The 13,449-nt window shown below is 56.6% G+C and overlaps 1 protein-coding gene across 1 annotated transcript; it reads right to left on the minus strand.

The window, feature by feature from the left end:
• Window positions 1-1,938: 1,938 nt before the first annotated feature.
• Window positions 1,939-13,310, minus strand: LOC144935372 (uncharacterized). Its single transcript, XM_078861945.1, has 3 exons — window positions 12,922-13,310; window positions 12,227-12,345; window positions 1,939-2,768 (listed from the first exon to the last, which is right to left on the minus strand). The coding sequence occupies exons 1-3, from the start codon at window positions 13,308-13,310 to the stop codon at window positions 2,329-2,331; spliced, it is 948 nt and encodes a 315-aa protein (XP_078718071.1). The 3' UTR covers window positions 1,939-2,328.
• Between the last annotated feature and the right edge of the window lie 139 nt (window positions 13,311-13,449).

Below are 13,449 nucleotides of genomic sequence, written 5' to 3' on the forward strand. Positions count from 1 at the left end.
CTTCTTCCAATATTTGAGGCACCGCAGCCTCAGCAGGGTCATTCCCACTTTGTGCCACGATGTTTTCCTGCCTGAGGGATTTCCCCTCCCCCAGGACCTCACAGAAATGCTCAGCAAAACTGCAAACCTGTTCCTGGGGGTCGGAGATTGGATCACAGTTTTTTCGCCTAATGATGGTAATAGGTGTGGCGCTGCAGGTTACTTTTTTGATGGAGTTAAATAGGGATTTGTGATCGTGGGCCACTAAGGCAGACTCCATCTCCACAGCAATCCGCGACCACCACCCATCCTTGCAGCGCCTCACGGCTCTCCGAACCTCCGAGCGAAGGCTGCGGTAAGCCTCCTCATTCTGTGGCGTGGGATGCTGTAGCCGATGAGAGTGGGCCTGTCGTTTTTTCTGAACCATCCTGTCAGCCAGGGTCTCTGGACCGCGTACCCAAAGCAGCCATTGCAGCTGCATGAGTCATAGTCCTAAATCTCGCCCATTTACCCTCGACATCAGGAGGAGTGGGGGACGATGCCAACCCTCACTCAAACCCTCACACACACTCTCACGCGCACACACCCTCACTCACACCCTCACACACACTCTCACGCGCACACACCCTCACTCACACCCTCACACACACTCTCACGCGCACACACCCTCACTCACACCCTCACACACACTCTCACACGCACACACCCTCAAAAGACAAAGATCCACAGTATAGCCTGAACAGACTGTAGGGGCAGTGCTGTTAGCGAGCACCTATGAAGCACGGCACGGCACACGAGGGGGTGGGTGGCCAGCATCACGCCCGGCCCCCTTTATCTCCCGAGTACCGGGTACTCATTTGAGGCTGAGTCGACCTAGGGGAAGCCCAGGACCGGTTCAAAATAATCGTCGCTGGTGTTGTCCGTGAGCGGAAATCGAACTCGAGTCGCCGGGTTCGTAGCGGCAGCGCGATAACCGGTACACGACCGCTCCCCACAACAAGCGCCATTCGCCACGAAGTGGCAGTGACGTCACCACGGCGCTTGTGCCAGGCTATGCGCACGTTAAGGCCACGTGAAGTGTCGAACGCCCGCTGGAAATAGGTCACGGGACAGACCCAGATGCCATGGATTGACTAAGATGACTGGCCGATGCACCACCTGTGCCCCTTACTGTGCCAACTCGCTGTGCTTTAGCCACCCGGCACTCGGCTCGTTGTTGTGAGCGTCGCTCCTCTGCTCTCCGTTGTTGTTGGAGGGCGACTGCCTACAACTGTCCAGTAGCGTCCTTGACGAGCCTCCTCCACAGAGGCCGATCTTGACACCTCTGGTACCAGTCATCGGCAGGTCCACTCAGCTCCACGTCCTCCTGTACCACGTCACTCCATCTCCTCTCTAGCCCGTGCCGCGCCCGTTTAGCCCCCACTCCCTCTATCCTGCCGGTGGCTGGGCATGCGGGCTGCATGACCTAGCCAACGCAGCCTTGCATGCCAGAGCTTACCGATGGGACTTTGTCCAGATTTGTGAGCTCCTCACACGATCCAGCCTGGTTAAACCCAGAATAGATCGTAGGCAGGCCAGCCTAAATGTTTATAACCGACGAAGATGTTCCATTCGAGGGGTCCACGTTTCAGTCACCCTCACATACACACACACCCTCTTACATACTCGCAATGTACCGGTGCACCACGCACAAACGATGTAAATCACGCAGCCATCTCTCACCGCGATTCACCAGAAACACTTTGGGGCCTTTAATTAACCAATAATTTACATCCACGGCAATCCCCCGAATTACTCATTCATCTTACCGCCCCCCCCCACCAGGGGATCCAGCACACACACTGCCCCCCCAATCTCTCCCCTTACGGATCACAACACGAGAGCCTCCCCACCACCCCCCATGATACTCGGCCTACTCGTCCATAGAACTTGCGCCCATTCTTTTAACTGCCGCTTCGGGATATGGGGTCGAACCGACACGTCCAGGTCGCAAGTCCAGTGCTGGCGGCGAACCGTAACGCGGTCCCAGGTGTAACGGACGTTGCGGGTAGTTTCATGAGCGGTCTCCGTGCTTCCACACGGTGGCGTAGCCCGCGCCGTGGCCTGGGCCGATCGGCTGAGCGGGTGGGGGGGTGCAACCCAGGGGTCTCCGCCACCATCCAGACGGCGTGAACGCGACGGTGGGTGGCGTCAAGGATGGCCGCGGTTCCGTTTGGGGGCCGGGCGGACGGGCACGGACCCCCCGGTGCCGGTGGTGCGGCCAGGCGATGAGCTCCCAGCTTTCTCTCGCCACTGCCTCCGCCTCAACGCTCCCCCACCCCCACCACCCCGTCCTCCTCCTCTTCGTGCTCACAGATCCTCCACCGCGCCCTCGTCGTCCGACCCGTAGTAGAACTTGCGGTAGACCTTCCCGTCGCCGGACACGTACATCACCTTGAACCCCGTCCCCGCCTCGTCCCCGCTGTCCCCTCCGTCCCCCTCCTCGGCCCCCTCCTCGGCCCCCACCAGCGTGACCCCCTCTCCGTTCGCCCTGAACTTCAGGGGGGCCTCCCCGACCCGCGAATTGGCGTCGTCCCCCCCCACGGCGGTCCGGAGGCGCCGGTAGCCGACGGGGCAGCAGTCACGAGAGAGCGAGGGGCACGGGGGGCAGGGCCCCCCTCCGCCGCGGCGGGACCGGGCGAAGATGAGGACCCCCGCGATCGCCGCCACTCCCAGGGCCAGCGAGACGATGACGGCGGCCTTGACGACGGAGCGATGGCGGGCGGCGGCGTCGTAGGCGGCACACGCGTCTGGGTGAGGGTTACGGTAGCGTTAGGGTTATGGTACCGGTTTGGGTTAGGATACTAAGGTTACGGTATTAGGGGTAGGGTGCTATGGTTACTAGGGGTAGGGTTAGTGTACTAGGGGTGGGGTGAGTGTACAAGGGGTGGGGTTAGTGTACTAGGGGTGGGGTGAGTGTACTAGGGGTGGGGTGAGTGTACAAGGGGTGGGGTGAGTGTACTAGGGGTGGGGTGAGTGTACTAGGGGTAGGGTTAGTGTACTAGGGGTAGGGTTAGTGTACAAGGGGTAGGGTGAGTGTACTAGGGGTGGGGTGAGTGTACTAGGGGTGGGGTGAGTGTACTAGGGGTAGGGTTAGTGTACTAGGGGTGGGGTGAGTGTACTAGGGGTGGGGTGAGTGTACTAGGGGTAGTATACTAGGGGTAGGGTGAGTGTACTAGGGGTAGGGTGAGTGTATTAGGGGTAGGGTGAGTGTACTAGGGGTAGTATACTAGGGGTAGGGTGAGTGTACTAGGGGTAGGGTGAGTGTACTAGGGGTAGGGTGAGTGTACTAGAGGTAGGGTTAGTGTACTAGGGGTAGGGTGAGTGTACTAGGGGTAGGGTGAGTGTACTAGGGGTGGGGTGAGTGTACTAGGGGTAGGGTTAGTGTACTAGGGGTGGGGTGAGTGTACTAGGGGTGGGGTGAGTGTACAAGGGGTAGGGTGAGTGTACTAGGGGTAGGGTTAGTGTACTAGGGGTGGGGTGAGTGTACTAGGGGTAGGGTTAGTGTACTAGGGGTAGGGTGAGTGTACTAGGGGTGGGGTGAGTGTACTAGGTGTAGGGTGAGTGTACTAGGTGTAGGGTGAGTGTACTAGGGGTGGGGTGAGTGTACTAGGGGTAGGGTTAGTGTACTAGGGGTAGGGTGAGTGTACTAGGGGTAGGGTGAGTGTACTAGGGGTGGGGTGAGTGTACAAGGGGTAGGGTGAGTGTACTAGGGGTGGGGTGAGTGTACTAGGGGTGGGGTGAGTGTACTAGGGGTAGGGTGAGTGTACTAGGGGTAGGGTGAGTGTACTAGGGGTAGGGTGAGTGTACTAGGGGTGGGGTGAGTGTACTAGGGGTAGGGTGAGTGTACTAGGGGTAGGGTGAGTGTACTAGGGGTGGGGTGAGTGTACTAAGGGTAGGGTGAGTGTACTAGGGGTAGGGTTAGTGTACTAGGGGTGGGGTGAGTGTACAAGGGGTAGGGTGAGTGTACTAGGGGTGGGGTGAGTGTACTAGGGGTGGGGTGAGTGTACTAGGGGTGGGGTGAGTGTACAAGGGGTAGGGTGAGTGTACTAGGGGTAGGGTGAGTGTACTAGGGGTGGGGTGAGTGTACTAGGGGTGGGGTGAGTGTACAAGGGGTAGGGTGAGTGTACAAGGGGTAGGGTGAGTGTACTAGGGGTGGGGTGAGTGTACTAGGGGTGGGGTGAGTGTACTAGGGGTAGGGTTAGTGTACTAGGGGTAGGGTGAGTGTACAAGGGGTAGGGTGAGTGTACTAGGGGTAGGGTGAGTGTACTAGGGGTGGGGTGAGTGTACAAGAGGTAGGGTGAGTGTACTAGGGGTGGGGTGAGTGTACTAGGGGTAGGGTTAGTGTACTAGGGGTAGGGTGAGTGTACTAGAGGTAGGGTGAGTGTACTAGGGGTGGGGTGAGTGTACTAGGGGTGGGGTGAGTGTACTAGGGGTAGGGTTAGTGTACTAGGGGTAGGGTGAGTGTACAAGGGGTAGGGTGAGTGTACTAGGGGTAGGGTGAGTGTACTAGGGGTGGGGTAAGTGTACAAGGGGTAGGGTGAGTGTACTAGGGGTAGGGTGAGTGTACTAGGGGTGGGGTGAGTGTACTAGGGGTAGGGTTAGTGTACTAGGGGTAGGGTGAGTGTACTAGGGGTAGGGTGAGTGTACTAGGGGTAGGGTTAGTGTACTAGGGGTGGGGTGAGTGTACAAGGGGTAGGGTGAGTGTACTAGGGGTGGGGTGAGTGTACTAGGGGTGGGGTGAGTGTACTAGGGGTGGGGTGAGTGTACAAGGGTGAGTGTACTAGGGGTGGGGTGAGTGTACTAGGGGTGGGGTGAGTGTACTAGGGGTAGGGTTAGTGTACTAGGGGTAGGGTGAGTGTACTAGGGGTAGGGTGAGTGTACTAGAGGTAGGGTGAGTGTACTAGGGGTGGGTGAGGGTACTAGGGGTAGGGTTAGTGTACTAGCGGTGGGGTGAGTGTACTAGGGGTGGGGTGAGTGTACAAGGGGTAGGGTGAGTGTACTAGGGGTAGGGTGAGTACTAGAGGTAGGGTGAGTGTACTAGGGGTGGGGTGAGTGTACTAGGGGTAGGGTGAGTGTACTAGAGGTGGGGTGAGTGTACTAGGGGTGGGGTGAGTGTACTAGGGGTAGGGTGAGTGTACTAGGGGTAGGGTGAGTGTACTAGGGGTAGGGTGAGTGTACTAGGGGTGGGTGAGTGTACTAGGGGTGGGGTGAGTATGCTAGGGGTAGAGTGAGTGTACTAGGGGTGGGGTGAGTGTACTAGGGGTGGGGTTAGTGTACTAGGGGTTGGTGAGTGCACTAGGGGTGGGGGGAGTGTACTAGGGGTAGGGTGAGTGTACTCGGGGTGGGTGAGTGTACTAGGGGTGGGGTGAGTGTACTAGGGGTGGGGTGAGTGTACTAGGGGTAGGGTGAGTACTAGGGGTGGGGTGAGTGTAGTAGGGGTGGGGTGAGTGTACTAGGGGTAGGGTTAGTGTACTAGGGGTAGGGTGAGTGTACAAGGGGTAGGGTGAGTGTACTAGGGGTAGGGTGAGTGTACTAGGGGTGGGGTAAGTGTACAAGTGGTAGGGTGAGTGTACTAGGGGTAGGGTGAGTGTACTAGGGGTGGGGTGAGTGTACTAGGGGTAGGGTTAGTGTACTAGGGGTAGGGTGAGTGTACTAGGGTTAGGGTGAGTGTACTAGGGGTAGGGTTAGTGTACTAGGGGTGGGGTGAGTGTACAAGGGGTAGGGTGAGTGTACTAGGGGTGGGGTGAGTGTACTAGGGGTGGGGTGAGTGTACTAGGGGTGGGGTGAGTGTACAAGGGTGAGTGTACTAGGGGTGGGGTGAGTGTACTAGGGGTGGGGTGAGTGTACTAGGGGTAGGGTTAGTGTACTAGGGGTAGGGTGAGTGTACTAGGGGTAGGGTGAGTGTACTAGAGGTAGGGTGAGTGTACTAGGGGTGGGTGAGGGTACTAGGGGTAGGGTGAGTGTACTAGCGGTGGGGTGAGTGTACTAGAGGTAGGGTTAGTGTACTAGGGGTGGGGTGAGTGTACAAGGGGTAGGGTGAGTGTACTAGGGGTAGGGTGAGTGTACTAGGGGTAGGGTTAGTGTACTAGGGGTGGGGTGAGTGTACAAGGGGTAGGGTGAGTGTACTAGGGGTAGGGTGAGTGTACTAGGGGTGGGGTGAGTGTACTAGGGGTAGGGTGAGTGTACTAGAGGTGGGGTGAGTGTACTAGGGGTGGGGTGAGTGTACTAGGGGTAGAGTGAGTGTACTATGGGTAGGGTGAGTGTACTAGGGGTAGGGTGAGTGTACTAGGGGTGGGTGAGTGTACTAGGGGTGGGGTGAGTATGCTAGGGGTAGGGTGAGTGTACTAGGGGTAGGGTGAGTGTACTAGGGGTGGGGTGAGTGTACTAGGGGTGGGGTTAGTGTACTAGGGGTTGGTGAGTGCACTAGGGGTGGGGGGAGTGTACTAGGGGTAGGGTGAGTGTACTCGGGGTGGGTGAGTGTACTAGGGGTGGGGTGAGTGTACTAGGGGTGGGGTGAGTGTACTAGGGGTAGGGTGAGTACTAGGGGTGGGGTGAGTGTAGTAGGGGTGGGGTGAGTGTACTAGGGGTGGGGTGAGTATACTAGGGGTAGGGTGAGTGTACTAGGGGTAGGGTTAGTGTACTAGGGGTAGGGTGAGTGTACTAGGGGTGGGGTGAGTGTACTAGGGGTGGGTGAGGGTACTAGGGGTAGGGTTAGTGTACTAGGGGTAGGGTGAGTGTACTAGAGGTAGGGTGAGTGTACTAGGGGTGGGTGAGGGTACTAGGGGTAGGGTTAGTGTACTAGGGGTAGGGTGAGTGTACTAGGGGTAGGGTGAGTGTACTAGAGGTAGGGTGAGTGTACTAGGGGTGGGTGAGTGTACTAGGGGTAGGGTGAGTGTACTAGGGGTGGGGTGAGTGTACTAGGGGTGGGGTGAGTGTACTAGGGGTAGGGTGAGTGTACTAGGGGTAGGGTGAGTGTACTAGGGGTGGGTGAGTGTACTAGGGGTGGGGTGAGTATACTAGGGGTAGGGTGAGTGTACTAGGGGTAGGGTGAGTGTACTAGGGGTGGGGTGAGTGTACTAAGGGTGGGGTGAGTGTACTAGGGGTGGGGTTAGTGTACTAGGGGTGGGTGAGTGTACTAGGGGTGGGGTGAGTGTACTAGGGGTAGGGTGAGTGTACTAGGGGTGGGTGAGTGTACTAGGGGTGGGGTGAGTGTTCTAGGGGTGGGGTGAGTGTAGTAGGGGTGGGGTGAGTATACTAGGGGTGGGGTGAGTGTACTAGGGGTGGGATTAGTGTACTAGGGGTAGGGTGAGTGTACTATGGGTAGTGTGAGTGTACTAGGGGTGGGGTGAGTGTACTAGGGGTGGGATTAGTGTACTAGGGGTAGGGTGAGTGTACTAGGGGTAGGGTGAGTGTACTAGAGGTAGGGTGAGTGTACTAGGGGTGGGTGAGTGTACTAGGGGTAGGGTGAGTGTACTAGGGGTGGGGTTAGTGTACTAGGGGTAGGGTGAGTGTACTAGGGGTGGGGTGAGTGTACTGGGGGTGGGGTGAGTGTACTAGGGGTAGGGTGAGTGTACTAGGGGTAGGGTGAGTGTACTAGGGGTGGGGTGAGTGTACTAGTGGTAGGGTGAGTGTACTAGGGGTAGGGTGAGTGTACTAGGGGTAGGGTTAGTGTACTAGGGGTGGGGTGAGTGTACTAGGGGTAGGGTGAGTGTACTAGGGGTGGGGTGAGTGTACTAGGGGTAGGGTTACTGTACTAGGGGTAGGGTGAGTGTACTAGGGGTGGGTGAGTGTACTAGGGGTAGGGTGAGTGTACTAGGGGTAGGGTGAGTGTACTAGGGGTGGGGTGAGTGTACTAGGGGTGGGGTGAGTGTACTAGGGGTGGGGTGAGTGTACTAGGGGTAGGGTGAGTGTACTAGGGGTAGGGTGAGTGTACTAGGGGTAGGGTTACTGTACTAGGGGTAGGGTGAGTGTACTAGGGGTAGGGTTAGTGTACTAGGGGTGGGGTGAGTGTACTAGGGGTGGGGTGAGTGTACTAGGGGTGGGGTGAGTGTACTAGGGGTGGGGTGAGTGTACTAGGGGTAGGGTGAGTGTACTAGGGGTGGGGTGAGTGTACTAGAGGTAGGGTGAGTGTACTAGGGGTGGGGTGAGTGTACTAGGGGTAGGGTTAGTGTACTAGGGGTGGGGTGAGTGTACTAGAGGTAGGGTGAGTGTACTAGGGGTGGGGTGAGTGTACTAGGGGTAGGGTGAGTGTACTAGGGGTGGGGTGAGTGTACTAGGGGTGGGGTGAGTGTACTAGGGGTGGGGTGAGTGTACTAGGGGTAGGGTGAGTGTACTAGGGGTAGGGTTAGTGTACTAGGGGTAGGGTGAGTGTACTAGGGGTAGGGTGAGTGTACTAGGGGTAGGGTTAGTGTACTAGGGGTGGGGTGAGTGTACTAGGGGTAGGGTGAGTGTACTATGGGTGAGGTGAGTGTACTAGGGGTAGGGTGAGTGTACTAGGGGTAGGGTGAGTGTACTAGGGGTAGGGTGAGTGTACTAGGGGTGGGGTGAGTGTACTAGGGTTGGGGTGAGTGTACTAGGGGTGGGGTTAGTGTACTAGGGGTGGGGTGAGTGTACTAGGGGTAGGGTGAGTGTACTAGGGGTGGGGTGAGTGTACTAGGGGTGGAGTGAGTGTACTAGGAGTAGGGTGAGTGTACTAGGGGTAGGGTGAGTGTACTAGGGGTAGGGTGAGTGTACTAGGGGTGGGGTGAGTGTACTAGGGGTAGGGTAAGTGTACTAGGGGTAGGGTGAGTGTACTAGGGGTAGGGTGAGTGCACTAGGGGTAGGGTGAGTGTACTAGGAGTAGTGTACTAGGGGTAGGGTGAGTGTACTAGGGGTAGAGTGAGTGTACTAGGGGTGGGGTGAGTGTATTAGGGGTAGGGTGAGTGTACTAGGGGTAGGGTGAGTGTACTAGGGGTAGTATACTAGGGGTGGGGTGAGTGTACTAGGGGTAGGGTGAGTGTACTAGGGGTAGGGTGAGTGTACTAGGGGTAGGGTGAGTGTACTAGGGGTAGTATTCTAGGGGTGGGGTGAGTGTACTAGGGGTGGGGTGAGTGTACTAGGGGTAGGGTGAGTGTACTAGGGGTAGTATACTAGGGGTGGGGTGAGTGTACTAGGGGTAGGGTGAGTGTACTAGGGGTAGGGTGAGTGTACTAGGGGTAGTATACTAGGGGTAGGGGGAGTGTACTAGGGGTAGGGTGAGTGTACTAGGGGTAGGGTGAGTGTATTAGGGGTAGGGTGAGTGTACTAGGGGTAGTATACTAGGGGTAGGGTGAGTGTACTAGGGGTAGGGTGAGTGTACTAGGGGTAGGGTGAGTGTACTAGGGGTAGGGTGAGTGTACTAGGGGTAGTATACTAGGGGTAGGGTGAGTGTACTAGGGGTAGGGTGAGTGTCCTAGGGGTAGGGTGAGTGTATTAGGGGTAGGGTGAGTGTACTAGGGGTAGGGTGAGTGTACTAGGGGTAGTATTCTAGGGGTGGGGTGAGTGTACTAGGGGTAGGGTGAGTGTATTAGGGGTAGGGTGAGTGTACTAGGGGTAGGGTGAGTGTACTAGGGGTAGGGTGAGTGTACTAGGGGTGGGGTGAGTGTACTAGGGGTGGGGTGAGTGTACTAGGGGTAGGGTGACTGTACTAGGGGTGGGGTGAGTGTACTAGGGGTGGGGTGAGTGTACTAGGGGTGGGGTGAGTGTACTAGGGGTAGGGTGAGTGTACTAGGGGTGGGGTGAGTGTACTAGGGGTGGGGTGAGTGTACTAGGGGTAGGGTGAGTGTACTAGGGGTGGGGTGAGTGTACTAGGGGTAGGGTGAGTGTACTAGGGGTAGGGTGAGTGTACTAGGGGTAGGGTGAGTGTACTAGGGGTAGAGTACTAGGGGTGGGGTGAGTGTACTAGGGGTAGGGTGAGTGTACTGGGGGTAGGGTGAGTGTACTAGGGGTGGGGTGAGTGTACTAGGCGTAGGGTGAGTGTACTAGGGGTGGGGTGAGTGTTCTAGGGGTAGGGTGAGTGTACTAGGGGTAGGGTGAGTGTACTAGGGGTAGGGTGAGTGTACTAGGGGTAGGGTGAGTGTACTAGGGGTAGGGTTAGTGTACTGGGGGTAGGGTGAGTGTACTAGGGGTACGGTTAGTGTACTGGGGTAGGGTATGAGGGGTAGGGTGAGTGTACTAGGGGTGGGGTGAGTGTACTAGGGGTAGGGTGAGTGTACTAGGGGTAGGGTGAGTGTACTAGGGGTAGGGTGAGTGTACTAGGGGTAGGGTGAGTGTACTAGGGGTAGGGTTAGTGTACTGGGGTAGGGTATGAGGGGTAGGGTGAGTGTACTAGGGGTAAGGTGAGTGTACTAGGGGTAGGGTGAGTGTACTAGGGGTAGGGTGAGTGTACTAGGGGTGAGGTGAGTGTACTAGGGGTGGGGTGAGTGTACTAGGGGTAGGGTGAGTGTACTAGGGGTAGGGTGAGTGTACTAGGGGTAGGGTGAGTGTACTGGGTTAGGGTGAGTGTTCTAGGGGTAGAATGAGTGTACTAGGGGTAGGGTGAGTGTACTAGGGGTAGGGTGAGTGTACTAGGGGTAGGGTGAGTGTACTAGGGGTAGGGTGAGTGTACTAGAGGTGGGGTGAGTGTACTAGGGGTAGGGTTAGTGTACTGGGGGTAGGGTGAGTGTACTAGGGGTAGGGTGAGTGTACTAGGTGTAGGGTGAGTGTACTAGGGGTGGGGTGAGTGTACTAGGGGTAGAGTTAGTGTACTAGGGGTAGGGTGAGTGTACTAGGGGTAGGGTTAGTGTACTAGGGGTAGGGTTAGTGTACTAGGGGTAGAGTTAATGTACTAGGGGTAGAGTTAGTGTACTGGGGTAGGGTACGAGGGGTAGAGTACGAGGGGTAGGGTACGAGGGGTAGAGTGAGTGTACTAGGGTTAGTGTACTAGGGGTAGGGTTAGTGTAATAGGGGTAGAGTACGAGGGGTAGAGTACTAGGGGTGGGGTACGAGGGGTAGAGTACTAGGGGTGGGGTACGAGGGGTAGAGTACTAGGGGTAGGGTGAGTGTACTAGGGGTAGGGTATGAGGGGTAGAGTCTGGGTACTAGGGGGTACGAGGGGTAGGGTACTAGGGGTAGAGTGAGTGTACTAGGGGTGGGGTACGAGGGGTGGGGTACGAGGGCTAGAGTGAGTGTACTAGGGGTGGGGTACGACGGGTGGGGTATTAGGGGTAGAGTAAGTGTACTAGTGGTAGAGTACTAGGGGTAGGGTACGAGGGGTAGAGTCTGGGTACGAGGGGTGGGGTACCAAGGGTAGAGTACTAGGGGTAGGGTACTAGGGGTAGAGTGAGTGTACTAGGGGTAGAGTACTATGGGTAGGGTACGAGGGGTAGAGTACAAGGGGTGGGGTACGAGGGGTAGAGTACTAGGGGTGGGGTACTAGGGGTAGAGTACTAGGGGTGGGGTACTAGGGGTAGAGTGAGTGTACTAGGGGTAGGGTACGAGGGGTAGAGTACTAGGGGTGGGGTACTAGGGGTAGAGTGAGTGTACTAGGGGTAGGGTACGAGGGGTAGAGTACTAGGGGTGGGGTACGAGGGGTAGAGTACTAGGGGTGGGGTACGAGGGGTAGAGTGAGTGTACTAGGGGTAGGGTACGAGGGGTAGAGTACTAGGGGTGGGGTACGAGGGGTAGAGTACTAGGGGTGGGGTACTAGGGGTAGAGTACTAGGGGTAGGGTACGAGGGGTAGAGTACTAGGGGTGGGGTACTAGGGGTAGGGTACGAGGGGTAGAGTGAGTGTACTAGGGGTAGGGTATGAGGGGTAGAGTGAGTGTACTAGGGTTATTGTACTAGGGGTAGGGTACGAGGGGTGGGGTACGAGGGGTAGAGTACTAGGGGTAGGGTACGAGGGGTAGAGTACTAGGGGTAGAGTACTAGGGGTAGAGTTAGTGTACTAGGGGTAGGGTATGAGGGGTAGAGTGAGTGTACTAGGGTTAGTGTACTAGGGGTAGGGTACGAGGGGTAGAGTACTAGGGGTAGAGTACTAGGGGTGGGGTACGAGGGGTAGAGTACTAGGGGTGGGGTACGAGGGGTAGAGTGAGTGTACTAGGGTTAGTGTACTAGGGGTAGAGTGAGTGTACTAGGGGTAGGGTACGAGGGGTAGGGTACGAGGGGTAGAGTACTAGGGGTGGGGTACGAGGGGTAGAGTCTGGTTACCGGTTCGGCAGTTCAGGCAGTCCGGGGGAGTGGTGTGGTCCGCACATGCGATGCAGCGAGCCCCCCACAAGAACGTGTCCGGAGGACACGAGTACACACACTGCCCCTTCCACAGGCTCCTGGGGGGCGGGGGGCAGGGGACAAGGTGGGGGGGCGGAGGGTGTGCGGGGGCATTCACGTGGTACCCCCGCAGGTCAAGAGGATGATGGACATCGTGAGAATCTTCATGAGAGTGGAGGTGGTGGTTTGACTCATGGTGATTATCGTAGTTTTACTGTGCTGCCCGTTCCCCAAGTAAGCCTCGCCGAGCCTCAACACTCTTTGTCAGGAGGGTCCTGCCCAGTTACCAATGGCACACGATGGCCTAGCTCTTGCCAGTGACGCCACGGAATCTTTAACGCCCCCTGTGGGTGAAGCGGACATCACGTAGTCGAGTTGTTACGCTTCACTAAGGCCGCAGTATGAACCAGGTGGCCGCTGGATTCTAACCGTGAAGCTCTGCACTGTTTATTATGAGGGAAGAGGGCCACTGTTGTCCACGACGGCATCACTGCTGCTGCGAGTGTCAGTCAGTCACATTCGCTTACATTTGATGTCAGCGAATGTGAAGTTTCTGTGTCCTGTTTGAAATGTATGGTGATGATAATGGCAGTGACGATGGCGGAGATGGTGACGGTGCGGTGCGTGTCACTCACGTGCCCTCGCAGGACGTGCAGGAGTCGCGGCCGCTCCCCGAGCACGTGCGGCACGCGGCGTCACACAGGTGGCAGCGCCGCTGCTGCTGGTCCCAGTACTCGACTGCGCCACGCACCGCGTGACCAACCACCACAATTACCACAACCAACACCATCACAACCAGCACCACAACTACTACAACCACCACCACAATTACCAGAACTAGCATCACCACAACCACCACCACAATTATCACAAACAACACCAGAATTACCACCACCACCACCACAAACAGCACCACCACAATTACCACAACCACCACCACAATTATCACAATTACCACATACAACACCGCAATCAGCATCACCACAACCACAATTACCATCACCACAACCTGAAAAGTTACCATCACACCCAACACAACCACGACAAACACGACCACAACCACAACAACTCAAATAACCACAACCGCTACATAACAACCACCAAAACCACAATAACAACCAACACAACCACAACAAACATAACATACAGCACCACCGTTGCAA

Source organism: Lampetra fluviatilis, chromosome 13, assembly GCF_964198595.1.
Source record: "Lampetra fluviatilis chromosome 13, kcLamFluv1.1, whole genome shotgun sequence".
Lineage (NCBI taxonomy): Eukaryota > Metazoa > Chordata > Hyperoartia > Petromyzontiformes > Petromyzontidae > Lampetra > Lampetra fluviatilis.